The 24,313-nt window shown below is 39.5% G+C and overlaps 1 protein-coding gene across 1 annotated transcript; it reads left to right on the top strand.

Moving 5' to 3' along the window:
• The first annotated feature begins 5,064 nt into the window (after positions 1 to 5,064).
• Positions 5,065 to 24,205, top strand: gfi1aa (growth factor independent 1A transcription repressor a). Its single transcript, XM_067989929.1, has 7 exons — positions 5,065 to 5,293; positions 8,468 to 8,686; positions 9,551 to 9,748; positions 10,473 to 10,870; positions 14,706 to 14,843; positions 16,222 to 16,387; positions 22,509 to 24,205. The coding sequence occupies exons 2-7, from the start codon at positions 8,572 to 8,574 to the stop codon at positions 22,685 to 22,687; spliced, it is 1,194 nt and encodes a 397-aa protein (XP_067846030.1). The 5' UTR covers positions 5,065 to 5,293; positions 8,468 to 8,571; the 3' UTR covers positions 22,688 to 24,205.
• Positions 24,206 to 24,313: the final 108 nt, after the last annotated feature.

Here is a 24,313-nt window from a genome sequence, read left to right as displayed (position 1 = left end):
ATTTTGGTTGTTTTCTGTCAAAAAGCTTACTTTTTATGAAATGAACGTAATATTAACAAAGGAGCTTGAAATGATCGAGATGTAGAATACAGAAGAAAACGTCGTAGAATTTTTAAAGCTTTTGAGCTGCTTTGGTTTCATTAAAGGCAGGCGACGGGAAAATTTTCTCTCCTTTACAAATTGCTATCGAATGGTCAATTTTCACAATATGGTAGCTCCACACTTCAAGAAAATTCACCAATATTTGCAATTCTTATGGTGCATTGCACTGTCCTTCCAATTACTTTCTCTTCCAACTTCAATACCTAACCAAACCCGTGCTTTGTTTACAAAATTTCTCAAGATATTATTTGCAATATGCTTTAATTTATTTTACAAAAGTTGTTACTTTATACTTTGGTTTGTAACTGTGCATTAAATTTTATATTGTAGGTGCTGTAGATTCAGGCAGTTTAGTGACAACTACAGTATTGTGGTACTAGTTTCTTGCTTCTATTTGTAGTTTTTTTCTTGTAGTTAGTTGTAAAGTGGTTGTTACCTGGATAGTCTTAGTCATGTGTGTAGTTCTATTCTCGATTACTTGTTTTAGTTTCAATAATGGCTTTTGTAATTCTAACTATTTAAATATTAGGTATTTTCATATAAATTGCTTCAACCTCAAATTCTTACTGGCTAATACATCATCATTGTAAGTCGTTTCCTTTGTCTATCAAACAATAAACCTGAGGTGGAGTTTTCACTGGACAATTCTGAGACATACAAACAATATGAACATACGAAAATGACGGGCAGGAAAATACCATCTGATCGATCATTCCTGCCCCAGACAGTCTTGATGCGTGAAGAACCGTGATTAGACATCACCCCTACTTGTAAATGTGAAGGTGATGGCACATTAGAGATAAGTCACAAAGTGAATCATTTATATTAGCACAGCGAGAGATAGTCTTAAATGCCTCTGAATAACACATAGCTTCTGATTCCCACCTTTCATTCATAGTGCCATCGCCTATGTGGAAACCTAAATATGACTTTGCCACGTGTGGAACAGTAGATATAATTTGGTCCCGTGCATAAAGAGCAAATTTTTTACATCATTTTTTCTTCATTTTGTTCTGATCATAGAGGCACAAGGGAAAGATCCAAGTGCTGGAAGCAGTGTAGAAAAAGATCATGAGGCTACTAATTGCCTACGGTCAGAAAACTGAGTAATGAGAAAAGGTTTGATAAACTTGTACTCTAGCCTTGAATGGAAGCAAATGAGAGGATACTTTTTTTTAGGTGTTTAACATTTTATATTCTATTTAATATTAATCAGGAGCATTATTTCAAGTTAAATCATGACTGCAGGACAAGGGACAAAGGTACAAACTGGTAACGGCAAGTCAGGACTGTTGGCTACGAAGCACTTCTTCACACAAAGAGCTATTAATACTGCAATGGAGTCCCAGGTAGGTTACTGGAGGCAAAAACTCTGTAATTAAGAGAATTCAGGTGGCAGCTGGATGCTATGACACTGGGGCTATAAGTTTTTAAGGAATGATGAGTTACATAGCTCGCATAGCCTCTCCGGTCTCTACTTCCCTTTGTGATTTAGGTACAGCTAAAAGTATGATTGGTTTAATCCACAATTATTCATTGGAAAGTTGGCAAAATAAATTTGGCCTATATGTATATATATATAATTGGGCGCTGGAATTGCTCACATCTCTGTTGGTGAGGAAACCAACCATTTCAATTTACTGATCAATTGGTCCACCGTATATCGGTTTACCCCCCACCCCCCATTATAATGTAACAGAATCATCTATTTGTATCTTGCTGTATGACCGTGCAAATGGACCACCTTCATATAAAAATGCTCGATTATAGAAAATTAGATTTGCAACTGACGATTATTTCACTAGGTTGTAATAAGAAAACAGAAGCATGCAGACGTCTGGGCTAATGCCGCCACCCCATGATCCCACTTGGTGTAACAAAAATGGAATGTTTATCTGATACAGTTGTCTTTCATAACATCCTTGTTGTTTAGCAGTTTGCAACATCTTAATGAGCTTCCAGCACATTGTCCCTACGAATTTGCTTTTTGACCATCAGGTGATGGGTTCCAGGTCCAACAGGATGGAAACTGCATGACCGTTGAACTGTATACTTCTTACAGTTCATTTCATCTGCAGATACGGGAACTTATTCAGTGAATATTGAAGATCCATATTGTAACAATATGAATTCCAAAGCCTATATTAAGTGATATCAAACCTGATTTGTTATTTGCCCTTTTTTTCCGAGTGAAAGAATCAAGGATTATATTAGGAGCAACTCCATGGAAGTTTGAAGATATCCGTGGTTATATTATCTAAGCAGGTAAATAAACGGGAATATAAGTACCATTTTCACTACACAAACTAAATTTCAGATCGCATGACCTCGAAGGATGGCTCATCCAAAACTCTGCTGTCCGTATCCTAACTCGCACTAAGTCCCATTGGTCCATCACCCCTGTGCTGGCTGACTGACATTGGCTCCCTGTCCACCAACGCCTCGATTTTAAAATTCTCATCCTAGTGTTCAAATCCCTCTGTGACCTCGCTCCTCCCTATCTCTGTAACTTTCTCCAGCCCTACAACCCTCCTAGAATTCTGGGTTCTTCCAATTCTGGCTGTCCAGGCCTGAAGCTCTAGAGTTCCCTCCATAAACTTCCCCACCTCTCTACTCTGTCCTCCATTATGGCACTCCTGAAAACGTACCTCTCTGGCCAAGGTTTTGGTTACCTGTCCTAATGTCTCCTCCTTTGGCTGGGTGTCAATTTTTGTTTTATGATGCTCCTGTGAAGTGCCTTGGAACCTTCTACTGCGTTAAAAGGCCTATATAAATGCAAGTTGTTGTTGTAACTCACTTTGAATAGATAATTGTGACATGCGTTAGATAGAACAGGAAATTCAGTACCACACATATTAAGTAGTTAAAATTACTATCATGTTTTTTTCTGGCGACATTTGCTAATGAGCTAATACATGATTCTCAAATTGACGAATATATATTTCAGCATTAATTGAGTACAATGTTTTTATATAATATGCATATGCACAAATATACATTAAATACTACCTTTGTACCTCATATTCGTACAATTCTTACTGGTTTACTCTATTTACTCTATTGGATCTTTTGTTAATCATACGGCAAAGGTTTTGATACTTTGTTGCACAGGTTTGTGCAAATATAAACGGCTAAAACTTTCTGGGACAAAGTCTACACAAAAAGGTTTGGAAGAAAATGTACTCGTGCATCCTACAAAGTAAACAAACGTGCAAGGGAGTAAGAACAACGTGTTTAATAACTATCAATAGTACACATTCTTATATTTTCCCGTTAATTCGTCGAGATTAATTCTATAGTTGAGTATTAAGTGCAAACGATTGTTCTAAAGTATTATCTGCGGCAGGCGGGGTCTCTACTACAGAGAATGTGGTCACGTGCGTTTTAATGACTTAAATATTTTGATTTTGAATTCCAAAATGACATTTAGTTCATAACTTGACATTCCGCCTGTACAAACTAACACGTTCACTCAATCTGTGATCAACCCGCAACGAAGCAACAGCAGCTTCAGACTAAAACCGAGGTGGATATATGCAGTCATATAGCAGAACGAATGATTGAAATTCCCCTTATACACTCATAGAAATCAGAACTTCTCATTAAACATACACAAAACTACAATGACAGATTCCGTGTCGACGTATTTTATTTTAGGCAAACACTAAAACCAAAAGTACGCTATAGTTAACTGAAATCTGATGGGATTTTTTCCGCACATCCTGAAAACAGCAGCAATCCCGGTTTATCCCGTCTCGTGTCAACCCTTGTCGGAGCTCCTTTGATCCTTCTTGGCTGACGGGATAAATCTCTATCTTTCCCTATTAACTTCCAGTAGTAAATTGTCGAAGACGTGGAGCTCAGTAAGGTTGACTGAAGTCTGCCCTTTCTTGACCTTCTGATCATTTGTCGAGGCTGAAACGCGTTGCATATAATAGTTTCGGGTGTCTTTAAATACGATTTCGCGAAGGATGAGAGTACGTTTCATCAACTAATTTTAGACTAATCGTTCTCATTAGGGCAGCGGATTCTTGAAATGGCTCAGCTGCATCAAAATAACTAAAAGTTTTGTTTATTGTATTGCCCCCGTCCCACAACAGAAGCGGGGCGTGTAGATGAATAAGTTTCGCCTTCACTAAATGATAAGTAAGTTTCACCGGAGTGCCCACGGTTTTCCACTTGAGCCAGTATCGTCCTCCTTCTTGTAGCTGTTTTCTGGAATGTATGGCTGTGTTAGAATCATAACATTCAAGATCATTTCACAGGCTTACCATCACCTGGGTTCGCAATCTACACCAACACGCACATTGTGTGAAGCCAAAATAACAACGCCGAGAGAGAAGGACAAATGACAGCACAAGTGAAAATAAGCAAAGGAGTAAAATCGAGCTGCACATGAAGTTCCATTTCCAAGCCTGATAAGCTCTTCTGAACCAACCCTCTCCAGAAATCCCCAAGTCTGACCCACGCCTCAGGATTTAGAGAAGCTCTTTGTGATAACGGTCCAGGATCCACTCATTTCTCACCACCTTTTGCTAATTAGGTTTTCCCCTGTGGACAAGTTAGAATTGGAACACGTTCATAGAATCATAGTTCTGGTAGTTTGAAATGGTTTTCTATTTTAAATAAATCTGTGTCATGAATCTCTTGACTTTCTCGCTGCGGAAGTTCTTGGCATCCAAGAATAGCTCAGGTCACAGTGAAATTGTGCTCTTTTTTTAAAAAAAAGCCTGATAGGAGCTCAGAAGCAGTTAGTCAAGAAAGCGCGCGCATACAAATACATACACACACATCTAAAGCAGGGTATCCAAGTAGGGGATTATGTGGGATTGGCGAGGTCCCAATATAGATAATCCTAAATAAAATATATGTTTTATTATACCTCAACCTGGAATATTTAGCTGGCTTTCTCACTCGTATTACATTTCTAAAGCACAGGAAGTGCCTTCTGTGGTTTTCAGAGCAAAACTGTTGGGAGTTACACAAAGCCGATCAGTTCCACTTTGCTTGTCTTTGACCCTCTGCGAAACCATTCGGATTGCAGTGGTGGTTGTGATGATGCAGAGGAAGAGGAGCGAATCTGTCTCCACCGTCACCATTAACGCCGCACCGTGCACTTAACAGAGTCTCAGGCTTTGAGGCGCCTGCCCCCAACGGACCTCTCTCCTCTCTCCAGCACCCACACCTGCTGGTAAGAAAAGCCTTTTATTTTATTATCAAACCGTCGAGAACGTACGACAGTTGCAAAAAATCGCGTTTAGTCTCTCAACAAAACTGAGGTGAACTTTAAATGAGTGCGATTCTTTAATCGGCCTGCCGACTGATTTATGCACTTTTCATGGGGGGAAGGTGGGGTGGGGGGTGGGAGGAGAGTCGCGTTGGGTTTGCTCTGTCTTTAGCTATCCCCAGATCCAGTAATACTGCTAAAAATCTGACTCCAGCTCCTCTCAGATTCAGCGTGTCTGTGCCAGTAAACGCAACACTTTTTTTTAAAATGCAGAATGAGAACTGTGGCTCCTTTACCTTGGGGGTGGGGATATTTTATACAGAGCTCGCCTTCACTCTGGGGCTATACTTTGTAACGGTCTGTTAACGATGTTAGGAATTGTATGTGTAAGACCTATCTACATCGCAGCTACGAAGTGCGGTATTTTGCATTGCCTAATTTCTACTTCCTGTTCATATTTTTTTAAAAATCCTGTTATGAGTTTCTTTTATAATCTCAAGTCAGAAACACTGAAAATTTTAATTCAGTGACAAATACGACGAGAGAGGACGTCTTGACTTTTTTTCTGTTCGAATTCAGGAAATACAGAATTTCGAAAGATTTATATTGTTATTCGGTGGATTAAAAATAAGCATTTCCCTGTTTTATACAAACCCCAAACCTGTATTATCGATCTATATCTACCATCTCATTTCCTTCCAAATTGCGGTGTATATGCAGTTCAGGGTGTGTTTATTTCTGGAGCCTGGGTCACAAACATGTGTCCTGCTCCTTTATTGATTATCACTGCCACAGATGTGCTCGCAAATTCCTTTTCCCACGTTTAGCGGCCGTGTTTTAACCGAATGATCACAGTCCTTACACACTGTGGCCTTGGCTAGATATGGGGTAGTTGAAGGGGAGCTGATTTTATTTTACCTGCTGAAGTTTAGGCACAAGACAAATCACGTTGGCCAACTGAATGATTCATCGTGAGAAATTGTACAACACGCTGAGGAACCTAAAATCTGCTGCATGATTAGAACGACGGCGCTGCTATTTCCCTGTCACACGCCTCACCACTGGACTATAAGTCCCTTTTAATAAATAGTCCGAATTATGACTGTATTTGAATCAAGATTTTTTTTAAAAAACACCTGATGGAGCAACATTGACCATAATTAAATCCGTTGATTGAAAACTGAGTGACAGGCCTGTATTCGGCTTATGCAAGCTTGGGCAGATATTGCAATCTCTGGCCCCAGCTCTCTGTAGCGGGGTAATGATACCCCATGCAGTTAAGACTGACTTCTACCTCTGAAACCAATAAGATGGGCTCTTTGACCATCCAATCAAAGTTCAATTCGCGAGGATGCAGGGATCTTAACAGAGCAAAGTTGTGACAGCCTCATCCTTGCTTAGCCAAATTAAACAGAGTACTATTTAAAGCATGGGAACTCTGTCAACATATTTATCAAATCTACTTTGATTTTTTTTTCGTTTTACGCTGGGAAACTTGACTGCCGTCGAGGCTGGGTGTGGTGTATTTCAAAGACAGGTGTAGAGAAATCTCAATCGCCCACCATTTCATTGCAGGAGTTCGCTCATGTGATCTACTTTTAATACGTATTACCCGCATAAAACTTTTACAAGCTTGCATGACTTGCAGCGTCGTTAAACAGAAGTGCCTTTCACACGAATCATTTATTCTTCATGATGCAATTTACCGAAGCGATTTGCTAAAAACAAACACAAAGCATTTGACTAAAGCACACATTATGAGAATCTCCACACAAAATATACTGAGGGACCCATATATAAAACGAGGTGTTTTTGTCTTTTATAACCGGCCTCTGGGTGCTTAGGATAAAAACAATTAGCCAAGAGGGCTGAAGGAGCGTTCATTTATTATGCAAGTTCACTGTGCTCCCTCTTTGGGTTAACAGTACTAACGTCATTCATATGCTACATATTTATCATTGATTATAATTTAATTTTGTAACTCAAATGAACATTGTACCCATATCAATCGTTACCTACTTGTTCCAAAAGTTAGTGAATAAGTTAGATACAAAGCAATTCCAAAAGTTAGATACAACTTCCAATCGCATTGACAATAAAGTGTCAAATGGGTAAATAAATGAGCTACTCCTGCCTGTGTATAGTGTGCCGGTGCACGCACTCGGTGTTTGAGTATATGTGAGATTGCTGTGGGCCGAGGAGCAGACGATTAATGTCCACTTCACTCAACAGCATGTCACTGATCCACCCAGGCTTTGGAAACCCGATTCTCCAATTCGGGCTGTCTTGTGGCCAGCGTGCGCCTCTCTGTTTCATTTTACTCCTCTTCTATTCTTTGCATAAATTCCAGCCCGCACGCCACATGCACAGGTTACGGGTAGAGCCCAGGTTACCTGAACCATAACGGCATTTCGAACAATTAACAACATGCAGGAAATTGGGGCCTTTTTTTGTTTTAGCTCGGAGAAGGAAGAATAAATAAAATATTTATTAGCTTCACTGAAACTCGAATCAAGATTCGGTAAAACCAAATGCTACATCAATAGTTAACATCAAGTCATTTATATTTTGACCATCCAGTGACCATGATGAGGTGACCGCATCAAACTATAATTTGCTGTCGGAGTATTTACCGATATTTATCACTATTACTCCAGGTTATTATTGCAGAAGAGAACTAGCGATGTAAATAAGTTTGTTGTTCAAACCCTCAAGTCCTCAAAGGATTTATCGTCAGCGTTTTGCTATAACTTTGCTAAATGATGAAGAATGTATGGTATAATGTTTTGCAGTGTTACTGAGTAAATGTCCGTACTTTTCTGCGGGATCTAAGCTGTAGCTCAATTTCAGGTCCATAGAGGATCATCGTGTTGGTGGAGTATTGTGTAACAGAGTGGAATAATAGTGTCACTTATCCCGATTGCTGTCAGTTTGATTTCCCAGTGGGAAAAAGAGAGATCTAAGATTAATTTGAGTGTGGTAGGTATTTTCTCGTCCAATCAGATTGCAGGATTTTGTATGGCGAGCTTTGTGTTGCCACCTGGCAGGACAACACCTGGTAAACGGCGAGCCTGCCTACGCATGCGTCGAGTGGAGTCAAACAAGCCTATATGTAACCAATGATGTGCAATCACACAGAGCTCAAATCGAGGACTCGTCTCAAAAAAAATCAATCGCTGCTGAAACTGATTTTCTCCAAGCCGAGTGCAACCGCAAAGAGAATCTCTGACTAAGGCTGCGAGATGCCACGATCATTCCTGGTGAAAAGTAAGAAAGCGCACAGCTACCATCAGCATCGACCCATCGAGGATGACTACAACAACAGGCTCGAACATATCCTGGCACATATCGGCTCAGGTAACTGAACACATTCAGCAGAGTAAAACAGAAAGATTCAATCCAAACATTTTTTTTGCTATGAGCAAGTGTTGTTGTTTATCCTTGTGCTTTGACTATTGATTATTTTTAATTTGCACAATAATACATATAAATGAAGGTGACTGAAAACTAATAATATCTTATTTGTTTTTATTCGCTAATTATTTGTCTCATCCGGCGTAAAATATGAATTATTCGACTTTTTACAATTCGCTACTATCCGTCCTGTAAATAAATCTGGGACACATGCCGGGCTTGTATTATTGGTTGTCTCCTTTGATTAATACGTTTAATTGTGTACTCAATATCGCCTTAAATATATTTTATGGATTGAACGTTTCCCGTGATCACTTTGCATACTTGGTATAATCAGCTTAGTTTATTAATGTTTTCATAATGCAAAAGCTTTTTTTTAAAAAAATGAACAATTCTAGTTAACGGAATGTGTGAATAATTTAAACGACACTTAACAATTGTTAATTTTGCCTGACCAAGTCCCCGCACTTTAAAGTAGGGCTTTGAGTCGTTTCCGCATGATAAGGCGTTATAGAAATGCAAGAGATTTTTTAAATTTTATTTTCATTTCTACCGTTATTTATACATGCAAAAAAAATGAAATATAAAAGTTGCGCAATCTATTTTATTATCGAGGACACGGTGCAGGTTACACCGTTGGCGGATGCATATTCCAATGTTGTACATCTACCTTCTGCTGGTAATAGAGACGGCATTTATCGCTGACTAATTAAAATCTGATGACAGCAAAATGTTTTCTCTAGAACTGTACCACCGGTTTAATAAGTTCCATTGGCTTTTTTTCCCCCTCCCCAAATGTGATTACAGAGAGCAGGATTCCAGAAGATGCTGCCTATTGTTCAGATGTCCCTTGTGCAGACTCCAAAGGCAGTTTATCACCTAAATCGCAGCTCGTGGAGGCGGCTGAAGTGCCGGAGTCTCCGGCGAGCTGTGAGGGTAGTGTCTGTGGCAGAGCCTCTGAGTATGAGAACTTCTGGAGACCCCCTTCTCCGTCTGCATCACCAGGTAACACACTCACACACACAGTGCAGCCGACCTGCGGAACACGATCGCTAACTCCAGACTGACAGACCATTGTGTCTTAGTTCGAATGGTAGAAAATAGCTCGGCGGCAGATGAAACCAAATAGGAACTAAACTGACAGACAAATCACTTCCCAAGTTTTCTTCAATAAGGCACACTTATAACATTAGACAAATGTTATTAAAGTGCAACAAAAAGGACAATAAAGAGCGAAGGAAAAAATTAGCGACGTGCTAAACTTGGATGGTCTTTGTGAATATTTTTAACAAAATGGTAAATGGTTCCAACACAGGTTTACGATTTCGTTAAAAAATAGCGACCAGAGAAAATGTTACCATGTTGCTAACACATAGCGACCAGGGGCAATCTTTCCTCATACTGAACTGCAAGCTTCTGGTAATTGCCACACTTTCATCGAGACTCTTGTATTCAGGCGTTCCTAATAATATCGAATGTAACCACAATTAACTCACACTTTAAAACTCGATATGGTGATGTTCATAGTTTTCTGAACAGTTTAATATCTCTAAAATACAGTAAAATAATACATGTTTCCAATTCTTTTACCTATCAATTTGACATTACTGGTAATATTAATTAAAATATATGTTATTCTGCATGTAATCATGTTTAATTTAAATATGTAATTATTGTTTTGCAATATCATGGGAAATTATTTAATTTCTTTCCATTTTTTCCCGTTTAGCCTCTGAGAAATCTCTCTCCCCGTCTATGGAGGAGAGCCATCCATTTGCGTTGCCTTTCAAGCAGTACGGATGGAACAGTTACACAGGCTCTGAGTTGAAGTACCTGGTGCAGAATTACCGCCCCCCGGCTCTAGAACGGAGCTCCGCTGCGGGGCTCTACAGCGAACGAAACTCCACCACTGGCCTCCACAGCGACCCCAGCTCCGCCTCTGGCCTCTACAGCGAGCATGGCCCTGCTCGTATTCTCTACAGCGACCATAGCACTGCCCCCAGCCTGTACAACGAGCGCAGCCACAGCTTTCACGAGAAAAGAACCGAAATCAAAACGGAATCCGAGCTTCTTTGCACCCGATTGCTCCTGAACAACGGCTCTTACAAGTGCATCAAATGCAGCAAGGTATGGCGCAATTCCCGGCCACACTGCCCTCCCACCAGGTCCTTTTGCAAAAGAACATAAGAAACGGGAGCAGGAGTAGGCCATACCGCCCCTGGAGCCTGCACCGTCATTCAATAAGATCATGGCAGATCTGCTACCTTAACTCCACTTTCCCGCCCTATTCCCGCATCCCTTCATTCCCTTGTGTCCAAAAATCTATTGATCTCACTCTTGACTATTCCCAACACCAAGTTATAGTCCAACGATTTTTATTTGAAATCTACAAATGTAATTTACCTGAGGAAGGAGGAAGCCTCTGAAAGCTTGTAGATTTCAAATAAAAATCGTTGGACTATAACTTGGTGTTGTAAAATTGTTTACAATTATCAACCCCAGTCCATCACCGGCATCTCCACATCTTGAATATTCCCAACCACTGACCATCCACAGCCCTCTTGGATAGAGAATTCCAAAGATTCACAACCCTCTGAGTGAAGACATTTTTCCTCCTCTTGGTCCTAAATGGCTGACCCCTTATCTTGAGACTATGACGCCTAGTTCTAGACTCTCCAGTCAGTGGAAACAGCCTTTCAGCATCTACTCTGTCAAGTTCTCTAAGAATTTTATATATTTCAATGAGATCACCTCTCATTCTTCTAAACTCCAGAGAATATAGGCCTATTCTACTCAATCTCTCCTCATAGGACAACCCTCTCATCCCAGGAATCAATCTGGTGAACCTTTGTTGCACCCCCTCTAAGGCAAGTATATCTTTCCTTAGATAAGGAGACCAAAACTGTACACAGTGCTCCAGGTGTGGTCTCACCAGAGCCCTATACAATTGCAGCAAGACCTCCTTACTCTTATAATCCAAACCCCCTTGCAATAAAGGCTAACATACCATTTGCCTTCCTAATTGCTTTCTCTACCTGCATGTTAACTTTCTGTGATTTGTGTACAAGGACATCCAAATTCCTATGAATACCAACCTTTCTTAGTCTCTCACCTTTTAAAAAAATCTGCTTTTCTATTCTTCCTATCAAAGTGGATAATTTCACATTTCCCCACATTATACTCCATCTGCCACCTTCTCACCCACTCACTTAACCTGTCTCTATCCCTTTGCAGCCTCTTTGTATCCTCCTCACAGCTTACTTTCCCACCTAGCTTTGTATCATCAGCAGACTTGGATACATTACACTCGGTCCCCTCATTTGGATCTGAAGTCTGATCCATAACATGCTAGTTTGCCTAATCACCAGATGCATTCTATGGATTTTTGTAAGGGTTTTTCATCCCTCTATTTTCTCCGCAGTTCTCATTCTCCCTGGGCCACCCAACATACATGTCCCACCTAAACCTATGGTTTCCCCAATGCTGCTGTGAGCCAGGAGATTTGCAATAGTATTATGGGATAGGAACAGGAGTAGGCCATTCAGCTCCTCCAGCCTATTCTCCCATTCAGTTAGATCATGGCTGATTTGTACCTCAACTCCATTTACCCACCTTGATATTCTTACCTAACAAGAAAGACTATGGATCTCAATCTCCCTTCCCCCACAAGGAAGAACCTGGCCCTAGCTCCAGGCTCTCCCCATAGTAGTAATGCTGAGTTTAGAATGCAGCGGTTTGGGGGATTGGATTGCAATGTCTGCATTACATCATCCACACCACCAGATGTTTTGTACACGTTTCTTATCATGTGATGCACTTCTTCCCGATAACTCTTTATTCCACCAATGTGGCGATATTTTGAGGCAGATTAAATGATGATATCACAGAGCAGTGAGATAGGGAGAAATGTCTAACTGCTGTGTGGTAACATCAGCTTCAGATGCTTGTGCCTGATGGGTACCCCAGTAGAGAGTTGCCTCCTTTCAGAGAGGAGGTAGGGAGTGGAGAAAATTGACACAGGAGGCAGAGACGGTAAACATGCAAAAGTAATGCTGTGGGCAGTTTAACACTATATAGTACTACGCACTCTTGGTTGACTCAACTTATAGCCTGAACCAAGCTCTCCCTTAAAAACAACCTCAAAAACTTTGAAATTAAAATTATAAGTTGAAACTAAACAAAGGCGTTCCAGCCTCTTACTGACCAAACTCCTGCTGGCACAATAAAATCCCGGCGTGTAGCCATTCAAAACAAAAAGCACTTCACACTTCCCCGCAAATAAATTCGCAATAAGAATTTTTTTATTGGATCCTGAATTAGGAGACAAATTTCACTAATATGGTAAACATGGCATCAGTTTCATTCTTATCAAGTGTCCTGTATCTACTGTAGAGTTATTTTGTATTGTCCATTATAACGTCAATTCGGGTATTATATTGATATATATTATAGGGACTGGCTTATTTTCTGGAACTAACTGGAGGTTATTCCCTCAATAACCCTATAGTGATTATATTGTTCAGTGTGAACATTATCATACATTGAAAGCATGGAGTATTATGCCCATTTGTAGCTATCACGATACTGGCAGTTGGAAAAAATAAAAGTGAACATGAACTAATACTCCGTCCTACCAACTGCACAATGTACAGATTTGCAAGAAATACTTTCATCTTCGGGATCAGATGAGCCAGAAACCACCCTAGCTTTGTTCTCGTGTTTTGTTTCCTTACTTCCTGTTTCATGACATCGCAAGAACTCCTTGATAAGATTCATGTAAATAATCACTACCTGATATCCACTAATCTTTTTCTTTGCATTTTATGGTCCTATTCAGCATTAAATGTTATGGTCTCATTTCCAAGTTAGGAATAATAATTCCTGTGTGCTTATCAAGCCTCACAGTATTGTCAACGACAAAGGGAGATTTATGTCGTAATTTTCCGACAAGGCAATTTATTCACCCATTTTAATTCCACATTTTTACGTTTTAATTCTGATTTTGTAAACCATTTTAATGGGGCCCAAATGTTTTAATATACGATATATATGTAAAAAAGCAAAATACTGCAGATGCTGGAAATTCTGAAATAAAAACTGAAAATGCTGGAAACACTCAACAGGTCAGAAAGCATCTGAGGAGAGAGGGAGGTAGGGTTAACAGTTCAGGTCGATGACCGTCCTCAGAAACGGTTCTAAGGAAGGGTCCATTTCAATAGTTTCTCCCATTGTAAGCAAAGGGAGCATCGAAGGTGTACAATTGTCTAGTCCTCCCAATCTCATTATAATACTGTTCATCCAAAGTGCTGGAAACCACCATGTAATACACTGCATAAAATAACGTTGTAATACCTTTGCAGTTAGAAGACAACAGTAGTTCTTCTTACATGCTTTGATTAATTATGCCTTTCCGAAAAACGACCAACTTACAGGATCGTACAGATAAAATTCAACACAACTTTTTAAACCTTCCAAAGAAGTCACTGTGTATAAGTAATCGAATCTACTTATATGCAACTCAAGTTTGTTAAGCAGAAATGGAATAAAAATGGTTCAAATCAACATGAAAAGTAATAATTTACATCAGGACCTGACCGATAACTCATCAATTCACAAATACACAAAGGGATGAAACCTTCATTGTTTTAAATGCATCTTATCAGTTCTCAAATTAAGGTTATTGTATCCCTCTCCCATCAAGTGATTTGAAATATTTTCTGATGTGTTTAGGCTGCAGTTATATTGTTACTTTTTGGTCAATCGGTAGTAGTTTCCGGTTTCTATTAGTGTGCACGTGGTAGTATTAATATGCTGGGATGGATGCTGAGCTAGCGGTATAACTCTGCTACGCCCATCACATTTCACAGGTACTGTACTGGTCTGAGCTTGCTAACTGCTGTATGACCCCGGCCTTTCTGGTTTGAAGGATGCCGCTAACTCTCCTGTCCTGTCTCTGCATCAGGTGTTCTCCACTCCTCACGGTCTCGAAGTGCATGTCCGCCGGTCTCACAGCGGCACCCGCCCCTTCGCCTGTGACATTTGCGGCAAAACGTTTGGCCACGCGGTCAGTCTGGAGCAGCACAAAGCAGTGCACTCACAGGTAAGGGGGCACCTGCCAACAGTCACTGTCAGCTATTGCACATCACTCGTGGCATCATCTAACTGAACGTTAAGCACCTTCATACAGAAGCACCACCCAGCAGAGTAACCCTACGTGCATTGGAAGCAATGGAATCCTTGTCACTTCATTCAGATAGAACCCATACATGAGTATTATTGCGGCAGCATTTATTTGCACTGTTAAACATTGTTATATGAAAAAGTGGTGGAAGCAGATTCAATAGTAAGGTGCAAAAGGGAATTGGATATGTACTTGGAAAGGAGAAGTTTTCAGGGCTACGGGGAAGGAGCAGGGGAGTGGGACTAATTGGATAGCTCTTTCAAAGAGCTGGCATTGGCAGGAGCCGAATGGCCTCCTTCTGTGCTGTATGATCCTATGAGCCAATCAATCTACAAATAGAGGCATTTAAAATAATGGCAAATTCTGAGCATTTGGATAGTTGTTTTCTATCTTTATTGCAAGGGGTTGGAGTATAAGAGTAAGGAAGTCTTGCTGCAATTATATAGGGCTCTGGTGATACCACACCTGGAGTACTTTGTCCAGTTTTGGTCTCCTTACCTAAGGAAGGACATACTTGCCTTAGAGGGGATGCAACAAAGATTTACTATAATGATTCCTGGGATGAGAGGATTGTCATATGACGAAAGATTGAGTAGAATGAGCCCATACTCTCTGGAGTTTAGAAGAATGAGAGGTGATCTCATTGAAACTTATTAAATTCTTAAAGGGCTTGACAGGATAGGTGCTGAGAGGCTGTTTCCCCTGGCTGGAGAGTCTAGAACTCGGGGTCATAGTCTCAGGATAAGAGGTTGGCCATTTAGGACCAAGATGAGGAAACATTTCTTCACTTGGAGGGCTGTGAATTTTTGGAATTCTCTACCCCAGAGGACTGTGGATGCTCAGTCGTTGAGTATATTCAAAACTGAGATCATAGATTTTTGGACACTAAGGGAATCAAGGGATAAGGTGGGAAAGTGGAGTTGAGGAAGAAGATCAGCCATGATCTTATTGAATGGTGGAGCAGGCTCTTGCTCCCATTTCTCTTGTTCTCATTATCGTCACCTTTATAGCAATTAAATTTATAATCACTTTAAAATGTATATTTTTGCTATGTGATCTGTTTTCTGTTTAGAATTTAGAAATAACCTTGCTAAATTAGATCTTTGTTATGTGTTTACCCTAAATCCGCTACTAACATCATAGGGATTTTGCCAAATAAATGCCTGTATACCACTTAAAGGTGTATTGTACGAATTAAATCATTTATTTAGCGGGTCAAACTGTAATTTCATTCCATAATTTCATTTTGTAATTTCATTCCATAATTTCATTTTGTAATTTCATTCCGTTTTATCAGGAAAGGAGCTTTGACTGCAAGATCTGCGGTAAAACTTTTAAAAGATCTTCCACATTGTCCACGCACTTGTTGATTCACTCAGACACCAGGCCTTACCCATGTCAGTACTGTGGGAAGAGATTTCACCAGAAGTCAGACATGAAAAAGCACACCTTCATTCACACAGGTGAGGAGCCGGAAAATGCTTCGTGGAGATTAAAGTCTCCTTATTTCCAGTGCAATTTTTAAAAAATGTACATCATCTGTGATCGGAACAGGAAGGAAACCAGAATTTTCTTATCAGTCCGGAGAGGGCGGGGCGCAACTCTGGTCTTGTGGTCGTGAATGAACATTCAGCTATTAGACTGGGGACACACAGCCCAGAATGTCTAAAAGACAAGGTGGTGCCTTTTTTTTACAATGCAAGACAAGTGGAAATAATTTTTAAAATATCAACATTCAAGTTCTTCAGAATAATTCTCGCTTGAAACTCTCTGAATTAATTAAACACAAAATAACTATACATATAGTGGGGCACTAATAATATGTAAAATGAAACAACCCATATCATGAAGGCAACCTTCCAATTCAGGCTATGCCAACTGGGCACTAAAATGCAATAAAGACAGAGGTAAATCGTTTTCAAAAAGTCAAGGCTTTTTTATGGCTGACTGATGATTATAACTAATGTTTTCATAGGAATATAGGAACAGGAGTAGGCCATTCAGCCCTACAAGCATGTTCCGCCATTCGATTAGATCATGGGTGATCTGTATCTGAACTCCATTTACCTACCTTGGTTCCAGATCCCTTAATACCCTTACCTGACAAAGATCTATGAATCTCAGTTTTGAAATTTTCAATTGACCTAACCTCAACAGCTTTTTGGGGGAAAAAAGATATCCAGATTTCCACTACCCTTTGCGTGAAGAAGTGCTTCCTGACCCTTTTCCATCAGGATTCACAAAAGCACAATTTCCCGTTTGGGTTTTGTGTGCATTTCATTCTCCATAGTTTGCACTGCAACTCAAAGCCTGTGCAATATTGAATCTTTTTTGTGAACAATACCCGACGAAAGAAACGGCATTTGGCAATGATTTCATTAACGGCATCTGTTTAATAATTGAATCGTGGCAATCCAATCAGTGTAGCTTAATATGATCCGTCCGCTGTTTATTCAGAGCGGCTTGCTGTAAGATGATTTGCCTGGTATTATTAGCCTGGCCTTGATTTAGAGGCCAGTGAAAATGACAGGTGAATCACTCTTGACAGTCGGAGGAGGGGGAGGGGGAGGGGGCGGACAACAACTGGATCCTCAAATCATCTGTCATGTATAGATTGAGGTGACAATAGCAGACTTTACATAAGCAGAGGGACCGAAGAGATGATCTGATTTCACAATAAACAACAGCATTGTTGAAAGTGCAGTGAAGTCTGTCAGGGCCCTCAATCGGTGCATTGGTTTAGTGGCACAATCGGTAGATACTCGTGTTTCACAGTTCATCCATTTATACATAGCAGAGTGTTATCCACAGAAACTGTTCAAAGCAGATTAGATCGTGAAACTAAGACCAGAAAATGTTGAAAATGCACAGCAAGTCTGTCAGCATCCGTAGTGCCTCTTCCCCGGGACAGTCACCCATCTGTTCTATTTCCAAATGTTTGCGGACCCACTGTGAATTTCAAGCATTTTCTGTTTTTACTTCAGATTTTCGTTACTTGTAGGTTCCCCCCTATTTTTTTAATTCAGAAAACTGAGCAGGCGGTGATGGGTGTACATTGTTGTCATTTGATGAATGTTGGATAGGTGAACGATTTATTTCTAGTCTGAAGAGGAACGCCACCTTGCTAAATTGAAACACCGTGAAAAATGATGGGTGGGGCATTTGGCTCAAAATCAACAGTGAAGAGCGAAAATGATCAGCTAACATGTAACGAAAAAACGTAACGGTACAAACAAAAATCGTAACGAACGATTTACTTTTACAGACAGCATAAATGTATAAATATGGAAAGTATTTAAAATGTTGGAGTGCGAGTACTATTCAGCAGAAAGTAAAATTTTGCACACTTCAGCCAGAAGTAAGGTGGTCACTGCTTGTATAACAATCGCATTGCTCCGGCAAGTACGCGACTAACTGCTGCATTGGTGTAAACCCAGAGTAAGAACTGTGTGAGTTCGTCCATTCCGCCTAAAAATAAACATTCAACATAACATTCAGAGTAGACGCAGGGCCAATGGTAAAAATGACACAGAACTCGCGACGTTATAACTAGCTGTGTATCTGCATTTCCTTATTTAGCTGAAGTTTTCTTCTGAGAACAACCCAAACCTAACAACCTTGACCAGACAAACTACAGCAGCAGGGAAAGTGATCTACGTATTCACATCCGTATTTGTTATTTAAGCAAGAATACAAGCACTTTCAGATTATGCAGGCGGTCTTTTTAAAATTTCAACAGTATTTCCTCATTGAAGTGCATTGTTGCGTTCATTACGGTAACAATTGGACCCATTACATTTGGCGCCGTTGTTACATCGAGACTACAGCACAGAAACAGGCCATTCGGGCCAACTGGCCTGTGCCGGCGTTTATGCTCCGCACGAGCCTTCTCCCTCCCTACTTCATCTAACCTTATCAGTGTGCCCTTCTATTCCTTTCTCCCTCGTGTGCTTATATAGCTTCCTCTTAAATGCATTTAAGCTATTTGTCTCAACTACTCCTTGTGGTAGTGTGTTCCACATTCTTACCACTCTTTGGGTAAAGAAGTTTCTCCTGAATTCCCTATTGGATTTATTAGTAACTATCTTATATTTATGTCCTCTAGTTTTGGACTCCCCCACAAGTAAAAACATTTTCTCTATGTCTACCCTATCAAACCCTATCATTATCCCAAAGATCGCTATCAGGTCACCCCCCAGCCTTCTCTTTTCACATCGTTCACCTGACGAAGGAGGAAGCCTCCGAAAGCTTGTGAATTTAAAATAAAATTGCTGGACTATAACTTGGTGTTGTAAAATTGTTTACAATTGTCAACCCCAGTCCATCACCGGCATCTCCACATCTAGAGAAAAGAGCCCAGCCTGTTTAGCCTTTCCTGATAATTATATCCTTTCAGTTCTGGTATCATCTTTGTGAATCTTTTTTGTACCTTCTCCAATGCCTCTCTGTCCTTTTTATAATATGGAGACCAGAACTGTGCACAGTACTCCAAGTGTGCTCTAACCATGGTGCTATAGAAGTTTAACATAACTTCTCAATTCTATCCCTCTAGAAATGAACCCCTCTGCTTGGTTTGTCTTTTTTATGGCCTTATTGACCTGTGTCACTACTTTTAGTGATTTGTGTACCTGTACTCCGAGATCCCTTTGCTCCTCTACCCCATTTAGACTCTCATTATCCAAAGCAATATGTGGCCTCCTTTTTCATCCTACCAAAATGCACCACCTCAAACTTAACAATATTAAAATTCATCTGCCAATTACATACCCATTCTGCAAGTTTATTAATATCTTCTTGCATTTTAATGCATTCTTCTTTTGTATTAACTACACCCCCCAATTTGATGTCATCCACAAATTTTGAAATTGTACTTCCGATTCCCCAGTCCAAATTGTTAATGTGAATTATGAACAACAGTGGTCCCAGCACCGATCCCTGTAGAAAAGCATTCCCACCTTTTGCCTGTCTGAGTTGCTACCCTTAACCCCTGCTCTCTGTTTTTTGTTTTGTAGCCAGCTTGCCATACCTTCCGCTACCTGTCTCCTGACTCCACATGCTCTGACCATAGTCATGAGTCTACTATGTGGTATCTTATCAAAGGCCTTTTGAAAATCCAAATATATTACATCTACTACATTACCCTTGTCTACTTTTTCTGTTACTTCTTCAAAGAATTCAATAAGGTTGGTCAAGCATGACTTTCCTTTCTGAAATCCGTGCTGCCTACTCTATTATATTTTTGTTTTCTAGATGTTTTTTCTATTTCATCTTTGAGTAAAGATTCCACTATCTTTCTTATCACCAAAGTTGAGCTAACTGGTCTATAGTTTCCTGGACTTGTTCTATCTCGCTTTTTAAATATAGGAATAACATTAGCTGTCTGCCAGTCTTCTAACACTGTTCCCTTTTCTAATGAGTTTTTTATATATATATATCTAATAGTGCCTCTGCTATATCTTCCCTAAATTCTTTTAATATGCGCGGATGCAATCCATCCGGACCAGGGGTTTTATCCTCTCTAAGTTGGATTAGTTTATTAATTATCTCCTGCCTTTCTGTCTTAAATGTTTTTATATCTTTTTTTATCTCTTATTCTAATATCATGCCCACCTTGTTAGTCTCCCTGGTAAATACGGAGGCAAAGTAACTATTCAATATTTCTGGCCATTTCACTGTCATTACCTGTGAGTTTATCTCCTGCATCCCTTAGTGGCCCTATCCCTATCCTGATTTTTCTTTTGTTATTTATGTGTCTGTAGAATAGTTTACTATTTCTTTTTATATTTCTTGATAATTTAATTTTGTAGTTCCTCTTTGCTTTCCTAATTTTTTTGACATATTTTCTAACCTCTTTATATTCCCTTTTGTCATCCTCTCCTTTATTGTCTATGTACTTGGAATATGCCTTTTTCTTTAGGTTCAATATTACCCTTATTTCTTTGTTCATCCATGGTGTTTCATTATTCACTAGTTCTTGATTTTTAGAGGAATATATTTCTTCTGAACTCCATTGATCACCACTTTAAATATTACCCAGTGCTGTTCTATCTCTTTATCTGTCAATTTTTTCCAGGTTACCTTCCCTAGTTCCAAACTCACCCCCTCAAAATTAATTTTTTCCCAATCTATTATTTTGGTCTTTGTCTTACTTATGTCTTTCTCAATCATTATTTTAAACCTTATTATGTTATGATCGCTATTGCCTAGATGTTCCCCTACACCTACTTCTCTTATCTGCTCTGGTTCATTTCCCATTACCAGCTCCAGCAGTGATTCCTCTCATGTTGGCCTTCATACATACTGGGTAAGAAAGGAGTCCTGTACACATTGTAAAAACTCAATTCCCCTTTCCCCTTTCCTTATATCTTCTTCCCAGTTTATTTGGGGGTAGTTGAAATCTTCCATATTTATTATTCGATGTTTTTTACTCATTTCATAATTTGCCTGCCACTTCCCTTCCAGTATTAGGTGGTCTGTAGATTATACCTATTAATGTGATTGATCCCTTGTTATCCTTTGTCTCAATCCATATGGATTCCGTTTCTATCTTAATATCATTTATGTCCCTTTTTTCTATTGCCATTATATTGTCTCTAATTAGTACAGCTATTCCACTCCCCCTTTATTCCTTCCCTATACTTTCTAAATACATTATATCCTGCAATATTTAACTACCGGTCCTTTTCTTTATGTAGCCATGTTTCCGTTATCCTTATTATATCTGTCTCCTCGCTACGAATTACTGCCTCCAGTTCCCTCATTTTGTTTTGGATGCTGTGCACATTGCTCTACAGGCAATTTAATTTGTTTTTAATAATTGTTCCTCTCACTTTATTTTTAACAGTCATTTTGTGCTTATGTTCTATAACTGTATTTGTTCCCTGACCGTTTATGTTACCCTTGTTCCTTTCCTTGGTCTGACCTTTACTCTCATCTCCAATTTCTTTTATCTTCAGACTTGTGTTTAGTTGCACCACATAAAACATACTGTTACTTTGCAACAACTTGTTCAATAATATTAAAAGACTCGTTTTTAAATGTCTTTAATAGGTTTCAGATTAGTGTTTCACATCCTCTCTTCCGTTTAAGTATTTAAATGACAGTTCACTGTTCCCTTATATTTGGTATCATAGTGTTCAACTTTTTTGTACAGTAAATTGGACACATTTTCAGTTACCGAACGTTCAATCTACTTCCTATATAATGGCTGACAAGAGGCAACAAAATTCAAAATAAGGCAGGTTAAACGTAGCAGGGATGGGGTTCTGCTAACGCACAATATGTATCGAAATAGTAAGCATGTAGAAAGCTATTTCCGATTTCATTACACAGGGGATTTTTTTCTGGGGAAGGAAAATATCACGCTTTGTCTCATGATTAATTATGTATAGATGCACACACACACACACATATATATTTGATTAAATGCTCAAATATACATTTTTGCCAGTGAATCACATCATTTATAGACGGATCTCGAAATATGTGTGAAATATTTATAAAAGAAAAGTAATTTATCATCCACGTATGTTGGATAAAGTAGTGCGATTCCTAAATATTGATTTGCTTCCCGTTATTCTCCAGGTGAAAAGCCCCACAAGTGCCAGGTTTGCGGCAAAGCTTTCAGCCAGAGCTCTAATTTGATCACACACAGTCGCAAGCACACTGGCTTCAAGCCATTCGGCTGTGATCTGTGTGGCAAAGGATTCCAGAGGAAAGTGGATCTCCGAAGGCATCGTGAGACACAGCATGACTTGAAATAGGCAGTGAGAGAAGCACTACACAGAAAGCAAAGAGCCTCGATGCCGGTGTAGCAAGAGTCAACTTTTCAACCCAACCGGGATGTCCAGTTACGCGACTGCACCACATGTGAAAGCCCAGCAGTGATTATAGCAGACATGCGACCTCGGGTATCCTCTCGTACCATGAAGATTGAAGATGAAGTGAGAACCAGGAGAGTTTTACATGTGCCTTTCCACAAACACTCCAGTCAGCTAAGGGCAATAGTCTGCTTCGGTAAATTTTACTTTAACTCATTTATAGCATTTACTTTTTTTTAAAAAAAAGGCTGTTCGACATTCTGACAGAAGAAACCTGTGTTAAGTGGTGAAATATCAATTCAGATATTAAGTAGAAACTTAAAATTAATTGTGTGCCGTTTCAAAATCGCATTTCCATTGAAAAGTTTCAACTTTTAGAGTGGAAAAAATTGATTATTTTATAAATTTATTTGAAAACTTGGCAAAGTGAACTCCGGCTCAGCTTACTTTTGCATATACAAGGTGTTTATTTACATAAACCCCACAAAACGGTGAGCTTAATCGACAAGTGTTTGCTGACGATGGTAAACGTCGCTTACAGTTTCCACCCTGGCAACCAGAAACGGCGCACCTATTACAGTTGTACTCCCAGTCATGTGTGTAACATCAGAACTGGCATCATCACCCTCAACCCACCGAGTGTCTGAGAGTCCAAAGGATCAGTGTCATCTCACGAGTATGAAAATGTCAATACAATTCAACAGAACGGGCGAAATGTATTTTTGTAAATAGTTTAATCCAATATTTACTGTCACTCCTAAACGGTTATTTTTTTCCCATGGGATGAAATAGTTACAAGCACTCAACGTAGAAATCAACTAAGTGTTTGAGAGGGCAATTGGAATTATAAGTTATTTGAATAAATCAATGAACTCACCCCCTCGCCCCAAGAATGTATTTTTGCATCAAGTGTCTTGTAGCAGGTGGGGTTTCGGAGGGTGTTCTACTAACAGCTGAGCGAAGCGCAGGGTCCAACTTGTTCGTGATTCAGGGAGGCGATAGGAGACTCAGGGGGTCCACAGTTAATTAACAGCAAACCGGGTTTCATACACGAATAAAGAAACTTAAAATGCCTTCTAATACTACTTTAGGTAAAAGTCACTAAATAATAGAAACCGTGCCCTAAGGACCCTATGTGTTTTCAGAGACCAGATCGTGTGAGATATTAAAAGTTAGTAGTTCTTTGGATAGCATTTGGATACAGATAACCAAAGATAGGTACCAGTTTTGACATTTCCCCACGGAGTGAACTGGTAAAAACACAGTGAAGCTAAAGATAAGTTGTGTCTGGCATGACTTGGTTATTATTCTACGTGCGGGTAATAAACGGGCAGACTATCGAACTATATTTCAATATTTGTATTTTTCTGTTAAAACTTTGATGTGTGTGATATTATAATCTATTGTACTTTATTTATTCACAAGACCAATGTATGAAATAAATTGAGGAATTTAGTAAAACTTGCAGTCTTCCATTTTTAACCGTTGCCTTTCAGTGACACCAGACCACATTCAAACAATAACCTTTCAAGTAAAGACCGAGGAGATTAGAGGCGATATACCCCGAGA

Source organism: Heptranchias perlo, chromosome 9, assembly GCF_035084215.1.
Source record: "Heptranchias perlo isolate sHepPer1 chromosome 9, sHepPer1.hap1, whole genome shotgun sequence".
In the NCBI taxonomy this organism is placed as follows: domain Eukaryota; kingdom Metazoa; phylum Chordata; class Chondrichthyes; order Hexanchiformes; family Hexanchidae; genus Heptranchias; species Heptranchias perlo.
Note: the sequence above shows the minus strand (reverse complement) of the source record. Positions and strands in the feature narration are given on the sequence as shown.